Raw genomic sequence first — 24,879 nt, 5'->3', positions numbered from 1 at the left:
AATTCTCTACGGCATATCACCCCCAGAGCAACAGTCAGATGGACAGAGTGAATGAAGATTTGGAAACTTTTTTATGTCTTCATTTATCTTAATCACCAGTCCCAGTAAGTACTTCCCTGACAATTTCTATCTAATCTATCTATCTATCTATCTATCTATCTATCTATCTATCTATCTATCTATCGATCGTGGTTTTGTACATACCCTGAGTCAGCTAATGGATGCCAATAAAAACCATTATATCAGGCATAATGATCTTATTATACATATGGACTTAACGCAGGGGTGCCTGGGGTTTGATTTAGGGTAAAACGCACAAATGTTCTTTTGTGTACAGGACAAAATGCGTTCATACATTTCTGTATCTACTGCCGTATTTTGAGTTGTATGTATCTCAAGATATGTGCAATAACTGTAAATCTAATGCATAGATATGCCTGTTGCAAAGATGCTTTTGTCATCCTTTTCAGGATACACACAAAGACACCACTCCTAGAAGCGTCTTGGGGAAACATGTAAGTCAAACCAGAAGTGTTTCTAAGAGAAGTGGCTGACTTGTGATCATGTGATCTCCAAGCGCCGCCCCCGCCGCTTCTCCGCTGATGTCACCAACCGAGCAATATGCGGCAGCGGGGCGCCTGAGGCGGGTGGCACCCTGGAAGCTCCCGTGTTAGGCTCACGGGTGCGACTCGCCTCAGGTGGTTTGAAAGGGGTATTAGAAGGCTGTAACTTCTCCCTGCAGTTTCCTTTCAGTTTCAGCTGTGTCAGAGTTGGCTTTTATTATATAGGATGTAGCAACAGAGATTGAGTTGAACGACTGAGAAAATATTTTAACACAAATCAAAATTAAAAGCCAATTGCATTATGAATCAATTAATTACAATACTGTATTTGATGCTGGATTTACGGTAGGTGACAATGTAACGGGATGCGGTGAGGATGCCGGTGGTCGCTAATATTAACTAAAGCATTCATATCCAGATAGATTTTTATTTTTAGATAAGTTGATTCTGGTACTCCCAAAATAAGCACTCTTACACACTGAGCAGCTGTATTATCAAATTAGGCAGACATTACCAAATACTAAGCACAACATGCTAAGTCACTGTAAACCTGGAAAGTAGTATACTCTGTGTGTACCTAACATAGGCCCTCATTCCGAGTTGATCGCTCGCTAGCTGCTTTTAGCAGCAGTGCAAACGCTAGGCCGCCGCCCTCTGGGAGTGTATCTTAGCTTAGCAGAAGTGTGAACGAAAGGTTAGCAGAACTGCTTGTAAATATTTTCATGCAGTTTCTGAGCAGCTCCAAACCTACTCCTACCTTGCGATCACTTCAGTCAGTTTAGTTCCTGCTTTGACGTCACAAACACGCCCTGCGTTCAGCCAGCCACTCCCCTGTTTCCCCAGACACGCCTGCGTTTTTACCTGTCACGCCTGCGTTTTTTAGCACACTCCCTGAAAACGGCCAGTTACCACCCAGAAACACCCACTTCCTGTCAATCACTCACCGATCAACAGAGCGACAGAAAAGCGTTGCTCGACCTTGTGTAAAACTGCATAGTTTTGTGTGAAAGTACTTTGCGCGTGCGTATTGCGGCCCGTACACATGTGCAGAAATGCCGCATTTTCACCTAATCGCCGCGCTGCGACCGAAAGCAGCTAGCGATCAATTCGAAATGAGGGCCATAGTGGAGTGACCAGGCCTTCTGACTTATCAGCCTTTGTGGACATAGAGCAGGTAAAACGTTTTTTGTGCACAATGAGAATGTCAGATTTCACAAGAACTACACTTTATCCCAGCAAGAAAGAACTTATTCTGTAAGTTTTGATGTCGGCCTTTTATTACAATCTCAGTAGCAGAGGCAGTTTTGAAGGAGGGGTCTAGATAAATTGGTAGCAGTGAACTTACCCAGCTTAAGTTATAACATGGAACAAACATGACAAGAGGCAGAGACTGCAGTACAGATGGTGTAATGATTAGCATTACTACCTCAGGGTACTGAGGTCTTCAGTTTGATTCCCACCATGGCCCATACTGTGTGGAGATTGTATATTCTCCCCGTGCTTGTGTTGGTTTCCTCTGGGTACTCGGGTTTCCTCCCACACTCCAAACATATACTGGTAGATTAACGGGCTCCCAATAAATAATGAACACTGTGCGTGTACGTGTGGTTAGGGCAGACTAGATGGGCCATGTGGTTCTTGTCTGCCATCAAAATATTTTCACCTACTGTATCTCCAACTTTCTGATAGGAAAGGGCACAATTTTTGCAGTGATTGCTGGGTAACAAAGGGCCTGACTGTAGGTTCAGTTACTATACAGCACTCAGCTTTCTCCCAGATATCACTATTTATCAGGCTCCAGTGTACTGTCCAGACATCCCTGCTTTGTTATAATATAGTATATATTATTATAGCAATGTAAGAATACCATTGTCACACAGTCCAGTCCATTGTGACTGTAGCCAAGAGTGGATTTGTATGCAATGTCAATGTTTGCAAATGCCAGATGTTTCGCTAGTGCGTGATTATCCTCAGAAACCCTTATTGCGCACTAAATCGCAAGTTCCTGAGAAGACCATTGTGAGGCATTTGTGAATTTTGGTGAAGACTGCTGCATTTTGGGCGGGTAACGTGTACTTGTGCATCGCTGAAACAGTTGCCTTATTTGTTGAAAGCCTCGGAGTTCTATCAGCGTGACCCAGGACGTAGGCGAGCCACCACTGTTTTGCTGATTTTGCAGTGTGTCGGTCCATCCGGCGGATCTGCATAATACTCAGATAAGTAGAGTGGGCGTTTATCTCAAACATGTGGAGACTGCTTAAAATAGCATTTGCATAGTTTAGCACGTTAGTTGCATCAGCGATCACATGTGGCAGCATTAGCGTACAAAGCGGAATCAGGCCCCAAGTGACATCTCCGGGTGTAGCATTGAGGAGGGTCTGTGACAGATGGGTTATTTTGGAAGAGGTTCTATCAGTTATTTATCCATAGACCACAACATGTATGTATTCCTACAGGAAGGAGCACTATCATTGAAGCAATTGTCAACATCTAATTGCTCTATTGATCTGATCCCCTGTGAGGATCACAGTATGCACATCACAGCTTGCAACTAATGACCACTGTCACAGACACTGACCCCTTCTGAGCAGGGACTACAGGCCGAGCAATCTGCTGCCTGATGGTGGCTTATCTGCCATCTGTTCCCTATAACAATGTAAACATATGTATGAGTAGTGTACACTCTCTTCAGCACAAACATTAATTCCTATATCTTGTAACACCACTAATCTAGATTTTTGCATTAAAATTTTTTTACATTTTTGTAATTAAATTGTTCCCTAATACAGCAATGTGGTTGCCTATTAACAGACTTGTGACTGTCATCCTCTTATCTTCCCTTCACCAACTCAGTCTATTGGAACGGGTTCGGTTCTTGGAAGTACTGAGTAATAATGGTTATACAGAGTACTCCGGTACTTGCTATGCTCCACCTTGGCCTGGTGACCCCAGACCCAGAGGCGTCACTCACCTCTGTGACACCCGGTGCGGCAGCGAGGATAAAGGGGGTGGGGCTTCACTGGAATGGGCGTGGCTTAAATAGAGGGGCGGGGCTTCGCGGGCGGGACCCGTTTTTAGACAATTGCAGGCACGCAAAGGGGGCAGGGCTTTGCGGAGGGGCGGGGCTTCGCGTCCCGACACCCGTTTTTTTTTATCACTGGGGGGTGTGGGAGGTGAGGGCTGACTCCCGGGAGGTGCTGTCCCTGCAGTGCTGGCTCCTACACAGTGACAGGAGCCGAGTGCTGCACATAATATAACAGTGCAGCACTCGGCTTCTGTCACTCTGCAGGAGCCGGCATTTTGGTGTCACCCCTCGGCGGGTGACACCCGGGAGCGGGCCGCACCCCCCGCACCCCCCTTGTGACGCCACTGCCCAGACCATAAAACATTGGCCCTCATTCCGAGTTGTTCGCTCGCAAGCTGCTTTTAGCAGCTTTGCACACGCTAAGCCGCCGCCTACTGGGAGTGAATCTTAGCATAGTAAAATTGCGAACGAAAGATTAGCAGAATTGCGAATAGACACTTCTTAGCAGTTTCGGAGTAGCTCCAGACTTACTCGGCAACTGCGATCAGTTCAGTCAGTTTCGTTCCTGGTTTGACGTCACAAACACTCCCAGCGTTCGCCCAGACACTCCCCCATTTCTTCAGACACTCCCGCGTTTTTCCCAGAAACGGCAGCGTTTTTTCACACACACCCATAAAACGGCCAGTTTCCGCCCAGAAACACCCACTTCCTGTCAATCACATTACGATCACCAGAACGAAGAAAAAACCTCATAATGCCGTGAGTAAAATACCTAACTGCATAGCAAATTTACTTGGCGCAGTCGCACTGCGGACATTGCGCATGCGCATTAGCGACTAATCGCTCCGTTGCAAAAAAAAACTCGGAATGACTACCATTACCCAATGTAAATGTCTTGAATTTGCTGTCATTCAAAAAACGTTTGTCTGGACATTATGGGTGGAATTCAAATGATATATCACACCCAATCTGTCTAAAATGATCCCCGTTATCATGCATATCGCGCCCATAGTAATCAAGTTTAGCCGTGTAAAGGGTTGGGTGCTTCGCTACTCCAAGGGCAGCAAGCTGAAAACGAGTTTTATGGTAAGAACTTACTTTTGTTAAAACGCTTTCTGCGAGGTACACTGGGCTCCACAAGGATAAACATAGGGGTGTAGAGTAGGATCTTGATCCGAGGCACCAACAGACTGAAAAGCTTTGACTGTTCCCAGAATGCATAGCGCCGCCTCCTCTATAACCCCGCCTCCCTGCACAGGAGCTCAGTTTTTAGTTAACCAGCCCAATGCAGTAGCAGGAAAAGAGACGACAACCGTTAGTAGCCACATACACCACACTCTCACGATAGGAGAACTGTCAGCGGCTAATGCCATACCAACCCAAAGAAGCTAAGTGTGTCAGGGTGGGCGCCTTGTGGAGCCCAGTGTACCTCGCAGAAAGAGTTTTAACAAAGGTAAGTTCTTACCATAAAACTCGTTTTCTGCTGCGGGGTACACTGGGCTCCACAAGGATAGACATAGGGGATGTCCTAAAGCAGTTCCTTATGGGAGGGGACGCACTGTAGCGGGCACAAGAACCCTGCGTCCTAAGGAAGCATCCAGGGAAGCGGCAGTATCGAAGGCATAGAACCTTATGAACGTGTTCACAGATGACCACGTAGCCGCCTTGCACAATTGTTCAAGGGTCGCACCACGGCAGGCCGCCCAAGAAGGTCCCACAGACCAAGTAAAATGGGCCGTAATGTGAGCAGGAGCCGAGAGGCCAGCCCTCACATAAGCCTGTGCAATCACCATTCTAATCCATCTGGCCAAAGTTTGCTTGTGAGCAGGCCAGCCCCGTTTGTGAAATCCAAACAGCACAAAGAGAGAATCAGATTTCCTAATAGAAGCAGTTCTCTTCACATAGATACGGAGAGCTCGTACCACATCCAAACACCTCTCTTTGGTAGACAGATCAGGAGAAACAAGTGCCGGAATCACAATCTCCTGGTTAAGGTGGAACGAAGAAACCACCTTAGGTAAGTATCCGGAACGAGTCCTAAGAACCGCCCGGTCACGGTGAAATATCAGATATGGGGAACTAAAGGACAAGGCACCCAAATCCGACACTCTTCTAGCTGAGGCAATAGCCAGCAGAAACACCACCTTAAGGGAAAGCCACTTAAGATCAGCTGAACCAAGAGGTTCAAACGGAGACTCTTGTAACGCCTCCAAAACCACCGACAAGTCCCAAGGAGCCACAGGCGGGACAAAGGGAGGTTGGATACGAAACACACCCTGAGTTAAGGTATGCACATCAGGTAAGGTCGCAATCTTTCTCTGAAACCACACCGACAAGGCAGATATGTGAACCTTGAGGGAGGCCAAACGCAGGCCTAAGTCCAGGCCCTGCTGAAAAAAAGCCAACAACTTGGCTATACTAAACTTGGAAGCGTCATAATCGTTAGATGCGCACCAAACAAAGTAAGAATGCCAGACCCTATAGTAAATCCGAGCAGAAGCCGGTTTCCGGGCCCGCAACATAGTTTGAATGACCACCTCAGAAAACCCTTTACCCTTAAGACGGAATCTTCAAGAGCCACGCCGTCAAATACAGCCGGGCTAGGTCCTGGTAGACACAGGGGCCCTGAACGAGGAGGACTGGGCGTTGTGGAAGTAGAATTGGACGCTCTGACGATAGGCCTTGCAGGTCTGAGAACCAGTGCCGTCTCGGCCACGCTGGAGCTATGAGAAGCAGAATTCCTTTTTCTTGCTTGAACTTCCGAATTACCCTGGGTAGGAGTGACACCGGAGGGAAAACGTACAGCAGCTGAAACCTCCATGGCACCGCCAGCGCATCCATGAATGCTGCTTGAGGATCCCTTGTCCTTGCTCCGAAGACCGGAACCTTGTGATTGTGTCGAGACGCCATCAGATCTACGTCTGGAAGGCCCCACTTTTCCACTAGGAGTTGAAACACTTCTGGATGGAGGCCCCACTCGCCGGCATGTACGTCCTGACGACTGAGAAAGTCCGCTTCCCAATTCAGGACTCCCGGAAAGAATATTGCCGATATGGCCGGTAGATGGCGTTCCGCCCAATGTAGAATCCGTGAGACTTCCTTCATTGCCAAACGGCTTCGAGTGCCGCCTTGATGATTTATGTAAGCCACTGTGGTGGCGTTGTCCGACTGTACTTGAACAGGACGGTTCTGAATTAAATGCTGGGCCAGGTTCAATGCATTGAAGACCGTCCGCAATTCCAGAATGTTGATTGAGAGGAGGGACTCCTCCTTGGTCCACCAACCCTGAAGGGAGTGTTGCTCCAGCACCGCGCCCAAACCTCTTAGACTGGCATCCGTCGTCAACAGGACCCAGTTGGATATCCAGAAGGGACGGCCCCTGCACAATTGTTGGTCCTGGAGCCACAAGAGCAGCGACAGACGAACCTCCGGAGTCAATGAGATCATGTGAGACCTGATCCGGGTAGGCAGGCCGTCCCACTTGGATAGAATTAGCCTCTGGAGGGGGCTAGAATGGAATTGAGCATACTCCACCATGTCGAATGCTGAGACCATGAGGCCCAGCACCTGCATCGCCGAATGTATCGACACTTGCGGACGAGAAAGGAAGCAACCAATCCTGTCCTGAAGCTTCAGGACTTTCTCCTGAGACAAGAACAACCTCTGGTTGTGGGTGTCCAATAGCGCTCCCAGGTGCACCATGCTCTGAGCAGGGACCAGGGAGGATTTCTTCCAGTTGATGAGCCACCCGTGGGCTTGTAGAAACTGGACCGTCATATCCAGATGACGTAGTAGAAGTTCTGGGGAATTTGCCAGGATTAACAAGTCGTCCAGATACGGCAGTATCCTGACCCCTTGACAGCGGAGTACCACCATCATCACCGCCATGACTTTGGTGAAGACTCGCGGAGCCGTAGTTAAACCAAAAGGTAACGCCCGAAACTGGTAATGGAGGTTGCCAATTGCAAACCTCAGGTATTGCTGATGTGATGCTGCTATAGGATATGCAGGTAAGCATCCTGTATATCCAGGGAGACCATGTAGTCCCCAGGTTCCAAGGCCAGAACTATAGAGCGAAGGGTTTCCATACGGAACTTGGAAACCTTCACAAACCTGTTCAATGCCTTGAGGTTGATAATGGGCCGGGAGGACCCATTCAGTTTCGGGAGTAGAAACAGCGGAGAATAGTACCCCCGGCCCCTCTGCACAAGAGGCACCTGTACTACGACTCCTGTATCCAGGAGGGTCTGTACCACCGAATGTAGAGTGTTTGCCGTTGTCTGGTCCAACGGGACGTCTGTCCGGCAAAATCGATGAGGGGGTCGGTTTTTGAAGGCTATGGCGTAACCTAGAGTGATGACTTCCCGTACCCAGGCATCTGAAGTTGTCTTCAACCATTCCTGGGTATACCCTAGAAGCCGGCCCCTCACCCTGGGATCCCCCAGGGGGGGCCGCCCCGTCATGCGGCAGGCTTATTGGTCTTGGAAGCTGGCTGACGGGCCGCCCAAGCTCTTTTGGGCTTTGGCTTACCAGGTTTGGTAGTGCGGGTCTGCTTGTTGTACGCCTGACCTTTTGCTTTACCTGAAGGACGAAAGGGGCGAAAGGAAGTACCTTTAGCCTTCGACACAGAAGGAGTGGTACTTGGCAAACAGGCAGTTTTGGCAATAGCCAAGTCAGCCACTATCTTATTTAAGTCCTCCCCAAACAGAATATCTCCCTTGAAAGGGAGTAACTCCAGGGTTTTTCTAGAGTCCAGATCCACAGACCAGGATCTCAGCCACAATATCCGGCGAGCCAGGACTGACGTAGAAGAGGCCTTGGCTGCTAGGATACCGGCATCAGAAGCCGCCTCTTTAATATAGCGAGAAGCTGTGACAATATATGACAAGCATTGTCTAGCATGGTCAGAAGAGATTTCAGCCTCTAACTCCAAGGCCCATGCTTCAATAACCTCTGCAGCCCATGTTGCTGCAATAGTGGGCCTTTGTGCAGCCCCCGTGAGGGTGTAAACCGCTTTCAGACAACCCTCCACACGTTTATCCGTAGGTTCTTTTAGAGACGTGACAGTAGTGACAGGCAGAGCTGAGGAAACCACCATCCTAGCCACATGTGAGTCTACTGGAGGAGGCGTTTCCCAATTTTTAGACAGCTCTGGTGCGAGGGGATAGCAAGCCAGCATCTTCTTTTGAGGCACAAACTTTTACCCGGGTTTTCCCAGGGTTCCTGACGTATATCCACTAGGTGGTCAGAGTGAAGTAAAACTTGTTTAACCACCTTCTGACGCTTGAACCTATCTGGTTTCTTAGGAGGGACGGATGGCTCGGGATCATCCGTAATCTGCAAAATCAACTTAATAGCCTCCAAAAGATCAGGAACATCCACATGTGAACTACACTCCCCATCAGCAGTATCTGTGTCAGAATCTGTGGGGTCAGTGTAAGTGCCGTCTTCATCAGACGAGGTGTCAGTGACAGCAGTGGATTGTGAGGAGATAAGAGCTCGCTTAGAGGACCCCTTGGGCTTGGGCGAGTGAGGGTCAGACTTTTTAGTAGTCAGGGACTGGTTCAACTTTTTCAATTGAGCAGATAAATTGTCCGCCCACGGCGGGTTAGCTGCAGGGACCACATACGGTTGTACCGGCAAAGGGGGTCCCATAGGGGGTGTTAGTTTATTAACTAGCGTATGCAGAAGCGTGGAAAAAGCGGCCCACGGTGGGTCATTATGTGCCTCCATTGCCACAGTCCCACTGGGGGGGCAAGGAGCCCCCAGAACCAGAGCCCACAGCTGCTATATTCTCATAGGGATCTGTGGCTTCAGCAACTCCGGCAGTGTGTTCAGCCCCAGAACCGTTACCCTCAGAAGCAGACATGATGTAACTTGCAGTATCAGGTAACACAGTACAATTGGCAGCAGCACAATACCTCGTACCCAAACCCCTGCGCAGTGTAGTCAGCACTAGCAGAGATAAAGGAGAGATATGGTGACTAAAATCACAGAGAAAAATACGTATTAAAGTATATCTTTGTGAAAATCCTATATAAATATAAAACCTGACGCACCAAGCCCCCTCAGGTTATAGAATATAGGGATAGCAAGTTGAGTGAGAGACACAAAATGGACACCACTCAGCTAGCTAATGCACACACAGATAGTCACAGTTTGTACAATGCAGAGGTTATTACTAACAATAATACTGCACTGGACTAGCTTATATATAGCTATGTAGTCAATAGATATAACACTGCACAGTAAGAACTGGATGTATATCACAGGGTGATTGTACTAGAAAACCCTGACTAAATGCACTCTTTCTTAACTAACACTGTCTAAAAGGCAGGTAGAATACTTAAGTGTCATGTAAAGTCACAGCACTGACAACCAGGCTGCTTTACACAGGAAGATTTGCCCAAGCAGTCCCAGGAACAGTGAAGCTGAGATAAATGGCGCCCAGACACTGACAGGGAGTGAGGGAGAGACAGATATGCAGCTCCAGGGCGGGAACATTTGTGGGAAATGGCGCCCTGGGGCTGGGGGAGAGGCTTCAGGTCTAAGCTTTATCCCCCTGCTGGCAAAACCACTGGGTACTGTGGGCTCTTATTAAACTGGTTTAGAGAGAAAACCTGACCTGCGCCCATACCCTGGTGATCTAGTGGGATCGCCTGTAATGCCACAGTATCCACCGCCAGCGCGCGTGGCCCGCCTCCCCTTGACCGCGCCGGATCGCGATAAAGTACGGGTCCCAGAAGCGGGACCCACTCACCACCTCCCGAACCGCGGCCACACGATCCCGGAGATCCCCCGTTGTATGTGCCTGACCATGAAGAAAACCGGAGCCTCCTGCTGTAGTTACCCGGCAACCAGGGCTCGGGAGTGTACAGCGCCGCTGGGGAGAGCTGGAGCTGCGAATGTCTCTGACATTTACACACCGCTGCTGCCCTTGTAGTCTTCACTTTTTCTTCAAAAAAGCTCTTCTTAGGGCTGCCTGGAGCAGCCCCTCTGTTATGTGCCTGCTTACTGCAGCACCAACTACAAAACTGAGCTCCTGTGCAGGGAGGCGGGGTTATAGAGGAGGCGGTGCTATGCATTCTGGGAACAGTCAAAGCTTTTCAGCCTGTTGGTGCCTCGGATCAAGATCCTACTCTACACCCCTATGTCTATCCTTGTGGAGCCCAGTGTACCCCGCAGCAGAAATAATTATACCATGCCCCCGTGGGCAGAAACAGAATGGGTGTAGAAAGGGGTGAAAAGAATTGAATCCCGCCCTATGAATCAGCTCAGATATTTTTTTTATTTTAAGTTGGTTGTTTACTGCACTAATATGTTTTATTAGACGGCCAGGTCCAAACTCTTAGAAGTACACATTCTGAGACTCTAATCACCTTATACTCATAATTATCTTCCACTGAGATAAAACAGTATATACTGTGAACGGGTTTGAAATTAATATGTATTCTGCATTTACCTGTTTATTAGGAAAAATATAAATATTTTGGTTAATTGATCAGAGAACACGGTAACAAAGCAATTACTACTGAAATAAATGACAAAGCTCACTTATACTTACTTTTTAATATTTCATTGTATCTCCCCTATTATCCCTCCAGCATGTTTATATCGTTGTTTGAAAATGCTAAAACTTTGAAGACTTATGAAATAAGTTGTTAGAAGTGTATACTGGTAGGCTAGAAAGGAAAAGCCAGAAGAAACAACTCACCTAATAAAAAAATGCCTCTTGTAGATTAAAACAAATAAAATGTGGTTAGAGAGACTATTTTAAATGAACATAAATAAGTAAATGTTTTAATGTTTCATATATAGCACCCAGAAATCCTATCACTACTGTAAATAGCTGCCATTAAGAAGCTGCAGTAGTGTGAAACCCTACCTGCACTTCATACAGCCCCCTCAGCCTGAGCTGTGCGACAAACTACGGAGCCCCAGGAAATATGGCTGCACGGAGCAGCCACTGGGGACCGGAGGGGGGCTTCCTGGGTTGGGTCATTTGTTTCACCATACTTTGTACGTGCAGTTTTTACCTTTCTACTACATTCCTTCAAAAGATCCAGCATTGACTGTAGGCTCATCTAAGTATACAGCACTGAGCTTTCTCCCAGAGATCACTATTTATCAGGCAGTCAGACTGCATCTCCAGACAACATTGCTTTGTTATAATACAGTATATGTTGTGCTGTCATGTAACATATGATATCAATGTAAGGATGCCACGGTCACACAGTCAAGCCCACAGCGGACTACAGCAGAAAAGATCCGTGTGGCAATTATCTATATACATATTATCATTATTTAATATATAATCTTCCAAGGGGAAATAATTTGATAGCTATTCATTGAAGATATAAGCGCCAGTACAGCAGTAATTAAGCAATTCCAGTACCCAGCTGTATACTGCCAACAAGTGATGATTTTTGAAGACCCAAAGATTGCCTAGCACTTTATGATGCTTCATATAATCAATTGCCAAACCTAAAACGGGCTCTCCAGACCCACTTCTTCACCAAACCCAGCCAAATCTCATCCTAAACCTCTGTTCCACGCTCTCTATGTACCCCATCTGTCTCACCCCTGTCTGTCTATCCCTCCCCTTTAGAATGTAAGCTCTCACGAGCAGGGTCCTCTTCCCTCATGTGCTTATCCTTTTCTTACTTTAATAATATTCAACTGCACCAAATCCAGCAGTCTTCTGCCACCTGATACTTATTCCAGTGTCATCTGCTGATGTAAGTATGTTTATTTACCCTGTACTTGTCCTATATTGTCGTCAACTGTAAGTTGCTGTTTTCCTGCTTGATTATTTGTTTATGTACTCTGTAATTGGGCGCTGCGGATCCCTTGTGGCGCCATATAAATAAAGGATAATAATAATAAATAATAAAATACATAAATATCTACTAATACCATTCACAAGTGTGTATGTAATATGTATATGATTCAGGAGCTAATTAGTATGGAAAATATTCCACATTAATTGTGACAGTGGGGGACTATTTTCCTATGCACAGCAGGCGCCACTGAAGGACATACTTAGTTTACACTCTTCTGTACAGGAAATGCAAATACAATGTTCAACATCAATTTCTTATTATAGGAACTTCTACGTAAATATCTTTGTTATCAGTAGATTTTGTATGTGTGACAACAATAGTACTGTTGAAAAACACCAAGAATCTGTTTATAAATAATCAGATTTTGTAGAAATTGTGGAAAAACAATATTTCCAGTTCTCATTATTACCATGCTTTGTATTGCTGATGCAGCAACTTGACATTAAAGGGAACAGCAAATAAACTTGTCAATTATATCATTATCATAGTTATTTTATTGAAAATTATTATTTGTTTTAATATTTAAACATTTTACACAGCATTTGCATAATGCTATATAGAAAAAGGACACCACTGTCCTTGCAATCCAGAAAACAGGTCAATGTGGTGTTTGTCTTACATTTCGTGCAATGAATCGGACATTAGTTATTTAACAGTAACTTATTTCTAAAAATACTTTCTGTCCAGAAAAAAAGAATGTCCTCATCGGAACTGTGTTAACTTACTGTACTATGTGTATTAGTCTTTAGTCTGATGTACAGTAAAACACTGCTGTACCATTAATGCTGTAAAACAATAACCTCTGTAATTGCTTTTATGCATTCCCAGTACTCTGACTGACTGTGTTACAGAAGATAAAATCCAAACAGAAAAATACTGTATTTAGTATCCTACAGTATGTGCATGACAGTAGGTGCTGTGCTGGCAATCTGTTACACAGACACAGACGCGTACAGCTCCTCTATCTCTTGTTTGAAGAAGTCTCTGAGTTCCGGTCTTTTTGCCTTCAGCGTTGGTGTCAACAAACCGTTCTGTACTGTGAACATCTCTCTATGGATGTGAATTGCTTTCACCTGGGACAAAACATACACATTCAATATCCATTTGTGAAGCCATGCATTTTTAAACACAGCAGAAATGCAATTAGGAAGGTATGTAACAGTCTCATTGTTTTATTGATAAGAGTCAAGTATTGTTCAAAAGAGGTTATAAAAAATATATATATTGTAGTATTTGGCAAAGTAAGGATAGGCTGAATCCCATGAAAACCAGCATTTACCCCTCTGATAAAATCCATGCAAAAAATCTGTATATATCTGGAACCCACCCTCTGAAATCTGTGCAGAATGTAGACACTTAAAATGTTATACTGTGAACAAGTCAACATTTTAAGCATGCTGGCATGTTCAATGTCGACATTTCAACAATGTCAACATCATAACTGTAGACATGATGAATGACTACATCCCCAACCACAGGGACTGTACACTTTAAATGGCGCTTAGAGGTGTGTCTGTGTGGGGGAGCGGGTACTTATTACCTGGGCCCGGGGCTGATGGAGGGCCCCTTGGCCACTGCTCGCCCACTCACAATTCCCTTACCTGTCAGTCTGGACTGCAGTGTGTGTATGGAGGCTGCTGCTGCAGCGGGGAGGGTAGCGACCCCACCTGATCTGCTCCTGGCTGCTGGGGTGCACAGTGGTGCCCCCCTATAGAGCGCCCGGCGCCATAAATATAATTTTAAATTAAAAAAAATTGTGTGAGGAGGCATGGCCATGCCCCCTTACATTAGGCCACTCCCCATCCCATTACCTGGGCCCAGCCATGCTGTCTATGGTCATGGGCATATAAACAGTAGTTTTGTGTGGAAATGGGCAACATGACATAAATGAGATTCTTCTATTAATGCTGCATAGTCACACAGACAGCTGTAACATACAGGAACCTTTCTTTCCTATAGACCTGGCTGTCTGCATGTAAGCAGCTTGCCTACTGGAAACAATATTCTATTCTAATCATCTCTAAGTAGCTTACATTTGTATAATGTAAGACCTAGAACTATGTACTTTATAAAGAGGACATGTCATGTTTAAATTTTGTCTTTAAGATTTAAGAAACTCGGTATTAAATTCAATTAGTAACAAGATTATCTGGAGGCTATTTGGCAGAAAAGTCTCCCTGGACTCAATGACTCAAGTTTTCCTCCCATAATTACCTCTATATATGCTTTCTACACTTTGATGTTCGCCAGTACAATTTGGTGCTCCTAGCTGTGTCCATTAAGCTCCTTACCCATATCCACACTCAGGGGCAGCTTCTGCCTTTGTGTGCGGAGAAGTAGAAACATCCTTAGGGGGAGCACTGCAAACCTCACAGCAAAGTCCAACCTCATACCCATTTTGTTCCACTCCTTTTTATTGCATGTGTTCTGTTTTTCTTTTAAAATACTGCTCAGTGTTGATTTTATTTTTAATGGTTTAACTAAATCATGACAATGAGGGGACACTGAGCTTTTATTATATTTATTATATCTATCCGGTCCCTTACACTTTCTTGTCACATTCTTCAAAACCTTCCTATCTAATTACATCCCCTCTGTACAGTCCTCACATAACTTCACATATTTTATCTTCACTTTCACATCCTCCTGAACCTTGACCAACAATCGCTGGGTGATCAGATCATACAACCCATTAAGAACCTAGCAATCTGGTGGACCATTATGCAGTAAGTAGCATCTATCCTTGTGTATCAATGCCTATTTCCCTATAGACTGTAAGCTTGAGAGCTGGGCCTTCCTATGTCTGTTTTTTACACAGTTATGTTCTATTACTGTTGTTCCATTTGTAAAGCGCAATGGAATATGCAGCGCTATATAAGAAACTGTTAATAAATAAATAATAACATTCGCCAACATTGCCATAATATGCCCCTTTTTCCCTCAGGACATTACTGAAATCCTTATCCATGCTCACATTATCTCTAGCCTTTACTACTGCTACCTGTTCCTATCTGGCATTCCCAACACCCATACAGATGTGTCCCTTTGCATCTTTGCCTGTGATGCGAACGCATTGCAGGCAAAGAATCCTGGCATAACGTGGCATTCGCGGGAGTGTGCGCATATAGGCTCCCACGAATGCTTCTCCTGCGATCAGTTCCTTTGCAGGCCTCTGTGATTGCAGGCAGTGGGATTAAGACGCTCCAGCTGCCTGGCACTGAGAGCGGGACAAGGCTGCTGCATGTAGGCACGGGTCCTGGACTTTCATACGCCTGCTACCCCTAGAACTAGTAATATCACACTGCGCTTGACGGTGGTAGGGTGTGCGTTCATAATATTTGTATATAAATGGCGGCATGGCGGTGCATATACCGGCGATGTGTTTGCATTGTGGGAACGCCATGCTGCATTTTAGAACGTGGGTGTGTGAGGACACATCTGTACATCTCTGCTTCAGTAAGACCTAAATGCTGTGGTGATGCTGATCTCCTGATGATGCCGGTATTTAGTGTAAAAAAATAAGAATTTACTTACCGATAATTCTATTTCTCGTAGTCCGAAGTGGATGCTGGGGACTCCGTAAGGACCATGGGGAATAACGGCTCCGCAGGAGACTGGGCACAAAAGTAAAGCTTTAGAACTACCTGGTGTGCACTGGCTCCTCCCCCTATGACCCCCCTCCAAGCCTCAGTTAGGATACTGTGCCCGGACGAGCGTACACAATAAGGAAGGATTTTGAATCCCGGTAAGACTCATACCAGCCACACCAATCACACCATATAACTTGTGATCTAAACCCAGTTAACAGCATGATAACAGAGGAGCCTCTAGAAAAGATGGCTCACTACAGCAATAACCCGATTTTTTTTTGTAACAATAACTATGTACCAGTATTGCAGACAATCCGCACTTGGGATGGGCGCCCAGCATCCACTACGGACTACGAGAAATAGAATTATCGGTAAGTAAATTCTTATTTTCTCTGACGTCCTAGTGGATGCTGGGGACCATGGGGATTATACCAAAGCTCCCAAACGGGCGGGAGAGTGCGGATGACTCTGCAGCACCAAATGAGAGAACTCCAGGTCCTCCTCAGCCAGGGTATCAAATTTGTATTTGCTCCTGACCAAGTAGCTGCTCGGCAAAGTTGTAAAGCCGAGACCCCTCGGGCAGCCGCCCAAGATGAGCCCACCTTCCTTGTGGAATGGGCTTTTACAGATTTTATCTGTGGCAGGCCTGCCACAGAATGTGCAAGCTGAATTGTACTACAAATCCAACGAGCAATAGTCTGCTTAGAAGCAGGAGCACCCAGCTTGTTGGGTGCATACAGAATAAACAACGAGTCAGATTTTCTGACTCCAGCCGTCCTGGAAACCTATATTTCCAGGGCCCTGACAACGTCTAGCAACTTGGAGTCCTCCAAGTCCCTAGTAGCCGCAGGCACCACAATAGGTTGATTCAGGTGAAACGCTGAAAACCACCTTAGGGAGAAACTGAGGACAAGTCCTCAATTCCGCCCTGTCCGAATGGAAAATCAGATGAGGGCTTTTACAGGATAAAGCCGCCAATTCTGACACGCACCTGGCCCAGGCCAGGACCAACAGCATGACCACTTTCCATGTGAGATATTTTAACTCCACATATTTAAGTGGTTCAAACCAATGTGACTTTTGGAACCCAAAAACTACATTTAGATCCCAAGGTGCCACTGGAGGCACAAAAGGAGGCTGTATATACAGTACCCCTTTCACAAACGTCTGAACTTCAGGGACTGAAGCTAGTTCTTTTTGGAAGAAAATTGACAGGGCCGAAATTTGAACCTTAATGGACCCCCATTTCAGGCCCATAGACACTCCTGTTTGCAGGAAATGTAGGAATCGACCTAGTTGAAAATTCCTCCGTCGGGGCCTTACTGGCCTCGCACCACGCAACATATTTTCGCCAAATGCGGTGATAATGTTTTGCGGTTATATCTTTCCTGGCTTTGATCAGGATAGGAATGACTTCATCCGGAATGCCTTTCTCCTTCAGGATCCGGCGTTCAACCGCCATGCCGTCAAACGCAGTCGCGGTAAGTCTTGGAACAGACAGGGTCCTTGCTGGAGCAGGTCCCTTCTTAGAGGTAGAGGCCACGGATCCTTCCGTGAGCATCTCTTGAAGTTCCGGTTACCAAATCCTTCTTGGCCAATCCGGAGCCCGAATATAGTGCTTACTCCTCTCCATCTTATAATTCTCAGTACCTTGGGTATGAGAGGCAGAGGAGGGAACACATACACTGACTGGTACACCCACTGTGTTACCAGAGCGTCTACAGCTATTGCCGGAGGGTCCCTTGACCCGGCGCAATACTTGTCGAGTTTTATTAACATGTGGAAGACTTCTGGGTGAAGTCCCCACTTGCTGACAGTGCTATCACATGATTTTCCGCCCAGCGAAGAATCCTTGCAGCTTCTGCCATTGCCCTCCTGCTTCTTGTGTCACCCTGTCTGTTTACGTGGGTGACTGCCGTGATGTTGTCCGAATGGATCAACTCCGGGTGACCTTGAAGCAGAGGTCTTGCTGAGCTTAGAGCATTGTAAATGGCCCTTAGCTTCAGGATATTTATGTGAAGTGATGTCTCCAGGCTTGACCATAAGCTCTGGAAATTCCTTCCCTGTGTGACTGCTCCCCAGCCTCACAGGCTGGCATCCGTGGTCACCAGGACCCAGTCCTGAATGTCGAATCTGCGGCCCTCTAGAAGATGAGCACTCTGCAACCACCACAGGAGAGACACCCTTGTGCTTGGTGACAGGGTTATCCGCTGATGCATCTGAAGATGCGACCCGGACCATTTGTCCAGCAGGTCCCACTGGAAAGTTCTTGCGTGGAATCTGCCGAATGGGATTGCTTCGTAGGAAGCCACCATTTTTCCCAGAACCCTTTCATTGATGTACTGAGACTTGGCTCGGTTATAGGAGGTTCCCGACTAGCTCGGATAACTCCCTGACTTTCTCCTCCGGGAGAAACACCTTTTTCTGGACTGTGTCCAGGATCATCCCTAGGAACAGACGACGAGTCGTCGGAATCAGCTGCGATTTTGGAATATTGAGAATCCAATCGTGCTGCCGCAACACTACCTGAGATAGTGCTACACCGACCTCCAACTGTTCCCTGGATCTTACCCTTATCAGGGAATCGTCCAAGTAAGGGATAACTAAAATTCCCTTCCTTCGAAGGAGTATCATCATTTCGGCCATTACCTTGGTAAAGACCCGGGGTGCCGTGGACCATCCATACGGCAGCATCTGAAACTGATAGTGACAGTTCTGTACCATAAACCTGAGGTACACTTGGTGAGAAGGGTAAATTGGGACATGAAGGTAAGCATCCTTGATGTCCCGAAACATCATGTAGTCCCCTTCTTCCAGGTTCGCAATCACTGCTCTGAGTGACTCAATCTTGAATTTGAACCTCCGTATGTAAGTGTTCAAGATTTTAGATTTAGAATCGGTCTCACCGAGCCGTCCGGCTTCGGTACCAAAACAGTGTGGAATAATACCCCGTTCCCTGTTGCAGGAGGGGTACCTTGATTATCACCTGCTGGGAATACAGCTTGTGAATGGCTTCCAAAACTGCCTCCCTGTCAGAAGGAGACATCTTTAGGAAACGGCAAGGGGGAGACGTCTCGAATTCCAATTTGTACCCCTGAGATATCACATGAAGGATCCAGGGGTCTACTTGCGAGTGAGCCCACTGCGCGCTGAAATTCATTGAGACGGGCCCCCACCGTGCCTGATTCTGCTTGCAAAGCCCCAGCGTCATACTGAGGGCTTGGCAGAGGCGGGAGAGGGCTTCTGTTCCTGGGAACTGGCTGATTTCTGCAGCCTTTTTCCTCTCCCTCTGTCACGGGGCAGAAATGAGGAACCTTTTGCCCGCTTGCCCACGAAAAGACTGCGCCTGATAATACGGCGTCTTCTTATGTTGAGAGGCGACCTGGGGTACAAACGTGGATTTCCCAGCTGTTGCCGTGGCCACCAGGTCTGAAAGACCGACCCCAAATAACTCCTCCCCTTAATAAGGCAATACTTCCAAATGCCGTTTGGAATCCGCATCACCTGACCACTGTCGTGTCCATAACCCTCTACTGGCAGAAATGGACAACGCACTTAGACTTGATGCCAGTTGGCAAATATTCCGCTGTGCATCACGCATATATAGAAATGCATCTTTTAAATGCTCTATAGGCAATAATATACTGTCCCTATCTAGGGTATCAATATTTTCAGTCAGGGAATCCGACCACGCCAACCCAGCACTGCACATCCAGGCTGAGGCGATTGCTGGTCGCAGTATAACACCAGTATGTGTGTAAATACATTTTAGGATACCCTCCTGCTTTCTATCAGCAGGATCCTTAAGGGCGGCCATCTCAGGAGAGGGTAGAGCCCTTGTTCTTACAAGCGTGTGAGCGCTTTATCCACCCTAGGGGGTGTTTCCCAACGCACCCTAACCTCTGGCGGGAAAGGATATAATGCCAATAACATTTTAGAAATTATCAGTTGTTATCGGGGGAAACCCACGCATTATCACACACCTCATTTAATTTCTCAGATTCAGGAAAACTACAGGTAGTTTTTCCTCACCGAACATAATACCCCTTTTTGGTGGTACTCGTATTATCAGAAATGTGTAAAACATTTTTCATTGCCTCAATCATGTAACGTGTGGCCCTACTGGAAGTCACATTTGTCTCTTCACCGTCGACACTGGAGTCAGTATCCGTGTCGGCGTCTATATCTGCCATCTGAGGTAACGGGCGCTTTAGAGCCCCTGACGGCCTATGAGACGTCTGGACAGGCACAAGCTGAGTAGCCGGCTGTCTCATGTCAACCACTGTCTTTTATACAGAGCTGACACTGTCACGTAATTCCTTCCAACAGTTCATCCACTCAGGTGTCGACCCCCTAGGGGGTGACATCACTATTACAGGCAATCTGCTCCGTCTCCACATCATTTTTCTCCTCATACATGTCGACACAAACGTACCGACACACAGCACACACACAGGGAATGCTCTGATAGAGGACAGGACCCCACTAGCCCTTTGGGGAGACAGAGGGAGAGTTTGCCAGCACACACCAGAGCGCTATATATATACAGGGATAACCTTATATAAGTGTTTTTCCCCTTATAGCTGCTGTATTTTTAATACTGCGCGTAATTAGTGCCCCCCTCTCTTTTTTAACCCTTTCTGTAGTGTAGTGACTGCAGGGGAGAGCCAGGGAGCTTCCCTCCAACGGAGCTGTGAGGGAAAATGGCGCCAGTGTGCTGAGGAGATAGGCTCCGCCCCTTCTCGGCGGCCTTATCTCCCGTTTTTCTGTGTATTCTGGCAGGGGTTAAATTCATCCATATAGCCCAGGAGCTATATGTGATGCATTTTTTGCCATCCAAGGTGTTTTTATTGCGTCTCAGGGCGCCCCCCCCCCCAGCGCCCTGCACCCTCAGTGACCGGAGTGTGAAGTGTGCTGAGAGCAATGGCGCACAGCTGCGGTGCTGTGCGCTACCTTGTTGAAGACAGGACGTCTTCTGCCGCCGATTTTCCGGACCTCTTCTGTCTTCTGGCTCTGTAAGGGGGCCGGCGGCGCGGCTCTGGGACCTATCCATGGCTGGGCCTGTGATCGGTCCCTCTGGAGCTAATGTCCAGTAGCCTAAGAAGCCCAATCCACTCTGCACGCAGGTGAGTTCGCTTCTTCTCCCCTTAGTCCCTCGATGCAGTGAGCCTGTTGCCAGCAGGTCTCACTGAACATAAAAAACCTAAAACTAAACTTTTCACTAAGCAGCTCAGGAGAGCCACCTAGTGTGCACCCTTCTCGTTCGGGCACAAAAATCTAACTGAGGCTTGGAGGGGGGTCATAGGGGGAGGAGCCAGTGCACACCAGGTAGTTCTAAAGCTTTACTTTTGTGCCCAGTCTCCTGCGGAGCCGCTATTCCCCATGGTCCTTACGGAGTCCCCAGCATCCACTAGGACGTCAGAGAAACACAGGGATTTGAATCCTGGTATTTGTGCTTCCAATCCCGTCATAGGGGTCACACTGTGCAGCTGCATGCCAGCCTGCCCCTTATACAGCAGTGCCAGCCCACACTGTGGAGTCAGCTATGGACGGCCGGCCATTGCTATGTGGAGGCCTGGCTGACTCACACTCTCACTGTCTCAGCGGCGCCTGCAGCCTCAGGAGGAGGACTGGAGTTGAATGAATGGCTGCAGTGGGAGGACTATGGTGGGAGTCGGGGCTCGAGAGGGATGGGAGTGGGTGCCTGTTGCTGCTGCCTGCCAGTGCCTGAGCCCTTGGTTGGCCCTGCACTCTGCAAAACTTGCTGTAGGCCACTGTTCTTCAATCTGGACTGGAGGAGAGTGAGTCAGGTGAACGTGTGACACTACACACACTTTTACAGACACACAGCCTGCTTTTTCTAAGTGGGAGCTGGCTGGGGACATGAAAATTATTTTGTTTCTGTGGGGGCTAGGTGGCATGAACTCTATTGATACTACTGTCTGGGTTCTGCTAGCTTCTATGCTGTCCCTAAAACTATTACTGTCTCAGCATCAATATCTCCATCTAGACTATAAGCTGAAATGAGAGGGTCCTATCCATCCTTTGTCTCATGTCTGGGATGAACATGGATGGAGCATACTGTAGTTCTAGTTGATTCTTTTCACTCACAATGCCAGCACCAATGCTAAATGCAGCCCAGAGCTCCTGCTCATACAGGTTAATAAGAACATTCATTCATTTGCAGTAAAACACTTGTAGCTTAAGTCAAAAAGGTTTCACCCAAAACACACAAGCATGTGTGAGGCTGCCAGTACATGGGAGGGCACAGTGTCATGTACAGCTGAAACCTGTACTGCACTTGTCAGTGAGTCTCTGCTCTGTCCAACACTGGAATATTAGGAATAGGGATAACTCTGGTAAAAAGGCCACGTGGTGAAGGGGCATCACCCCTTCTAAAATGCTAGGCCCGCCCCTACACTCACCTAAAAACAATCATGAATTGCTGCATGCACCAGTATTAGGTGCACATGGCACCGATGTACTATTATTCCTAGAATACCCTGCTGTCCCTGTGTCAGGAGTGTTGGGACAGTCCATCTGACCTGTGCCTCGCATGGATTGGGACAGGTAGGCGGGATGAATTAGTGACATAGTCCATGGTGACAGGGCCGGCTCTACCATTACACCACTTTAGGCAACTGCCTAGGGCGCCAGGATCTGCGGGGGAAGCATCCATGAGTCTGCTTATCACAACATGAAGAATCATTCTGAAACATGCATCATTGGTAAACTTAATGCAGACGATGCTGGAAAGTGGGTACTGGTGTGTGGTTTGAAAGGGGGACAGCAGGCTGAAGTTTTGCCTAGGGTGTGGAGAAACCTTGCAACAGCCCTGCATGGTGATTTGTGCATATCCAATTTATTCATTCTTACCTGCTCAAATGAATGGAGTCCACTCTCTTTCCCTAGTCTCACCATATCAGTCATTATTGCTTTTTTTAGTTCCTACAAAACATATAAAATTATAGTTTAACCATTTTGAAGGCTTTATTTCAGAACAGAAATCTGCTGAACTCACATTACTCAATGAAATAATAAGAATTTACTTACCGATAATTCTATTTCTCATAGTCCGTAGTGGATGCTGGGGACTCCGTCAGGACCATGGGGAATAGCGGCTCCGCAGGAGACAGGGCACATCTAAAGAAAGCATTTAGGATCACATGGTGTGTACTGGCTCCTCCCCCTATGACCCTCCTCCAAGCCTCAGTTAGGTACTGTGCCCGGACGAGCGTACACAATAAGGAAGGATCTTGAATCCCGGGTAAGACTCATACCAGCCACACCAATCACACTGTACAACTTGTGATCTGAACCCAGTTAACAGTATGATAACAAACGAAGTAGCCTCTGAAAAGATGGCTCACAACAATAATAATAACCCGATTTTTGTAACAATAACTATGTACAAGTATTGCAGACAATCCGCACTTGGGATGGGCGCCCAGCATCCACTACGGACTATGAGAAATAGAATTATCGGTAAGTAAATTCTTATTTTCTCTATCGTCCTAGTGGATGCTGGGGACTCCGTCAGGACCATGGGGATTATACCAAAGCTCCCAAACGGGCGGGAGAGTGCGGATGACTCTGCAGCACCGAATGAGAGAACTCCAGGTCCTCCTTAGCCAGAGTATCAAATTTGTAAAATTTTACAAACGTGTTCTCCCCTGACCACGTAGCTGCTCGGCAAAGTTGTAATGCCGAGACCCCTCGGGCAGCCGCCCAAGATGAGCCCACCTTCCTTGTGGAGTGGGCCTTTACAGATTTAGGCTGTGGCAGGCCTGCCACAGAATGTGCAAGTTGGATTGTGCTACAGATCCAACGCGCAATCGTCTGCTTAGACGCAGGAGCACCCATCTTGTTGGGTGCATACAATATAAACAACGAGTCAGATTTTCTGACTCCAGCTGTCCTTGAAATATATATTTTTAATGCTCTGACAACGTCCAGTAACTTGGAGTCCTCCAAGTCGCTAGTAGCCGCAGGCACCACAATAGGCTGGTTCAAGTGAAAAGCCGAAACCACCTTAGGGAGAAAATGAGGACGTGTCCGCAGTTCTGCCCTGTCCGAATGGAAAATCAGATATGGGCTTTTGTACGATAAAGCCGCCAACTCTGAAACTCTCCTGGCTGAAGCCAGGGCCAGTAGCATGGTTACTTTCCATGTAAGATACTTCAAATCTACAGATTTGAGAGGCTCAAACCAATGAGATTTGAGAAAATCCAAAACTACGTTTAGATCCCACGGTGCCACTGGGGGCACAATCGGGGGCTGTATATGTAGTACACCCTTGACAAAAGTTTGTACTTCAGGCACTGAAGCCAATTCCTTCTGGAAGAAGATTGATAAGGCCGAAATTTGAACTTTAATAGACCCCAATTTGAGGCCCATAGACAATCCTGCCTGCAGGAAATGTAAGAATCGACCCAATTGAAATTCTTCCGTTGGGGCCTTCTTGGCTTCACACCACGCAACATATTTTCTCCAAATGCGGTGATAATGTTGTGCGGTCACTTCCTTCCTAGCCTTAATCAAGGTAGGAATAACTTCCTCTGGAATGCCCTTTTCTTTTAGAATCCAGCGTTCAACCGCCATGCCGTCAAACGCAGTCGCGGTAAGTCTTGGAACATACAAGGTCCCTGCTGAAGCAGATCCCTTCTTAGAGGTAGAGGCCACGGATCCTCCGTGAGCATCTCTTGAAGTTCCGGATACCAAGTTCTTCTTGGCCAATCCGGAGCCACTAGTATTGTTCTTACTCCCCTTTTCCGAATAATTCTCAGTACCTTTGGTATGAGAGGCAGAGGAGGAAACACATACACTGACTGGTACACCCATGGTGTTACCAGAGCGTC

General features: G+C 47.0%; 1 protein-coding gene across 7 annotated transcripts in view; it reads right to left on the bottom strand.

Moving 5' to 3' along the window:
• Positions 1 to 12,902: 12,902 nt before the first annotated feature.
• The window catches only part of ACSL6 (acyl-CoA synthetase long chain family member 6), a 415,322-nt gene continuing 403,345 nt past the window's right edge, over positions 12,903 to 24,879 (bottom strand). For all 7 annotated transcript variants that reach the window (XM_063928196.1, XM_063928197.1, XM_063928198.1 and 4 more), the window contains 2 exons: positions 22,898 to 22,969; positions 12,903 to 13,504 (listed from right to left, as the gene is read on the bottom strand). In XM_063928196.1, coding sequence (XP_063784266.1) covers positions 13,364 to 13,504; positions 22,898 to 22,969 — 213 coding nt within the window. In that variant the 3' untranslated portion in view covers positions 12,903 to 13,363. The remainder of the gene's footprint in view (positions 13,505 to 22,897; positions 22,970 to 24,879) is intronic.

The sequence above is a fragment of the Pseudophryne corroboree genome, chromosome 6 (genome assembly GCF_028390025.1).
Source record: "Pseudophryne corroboree isolate aPseCor3 chromosome 6, aPseCor3.hap2, whole genome shotgun sequence".
Taxonomy (NCBI): Eukaryota; Metazoa; Chordata; class Amphibia; order Anura; family Myobatrachidae; genus Pseudophryne; species Pseudophryne corroboree.
Note: the sequence above shows the minus strand (reverse complement) of the source record. Positions and strands in the feature narration are given on the sequence as shown.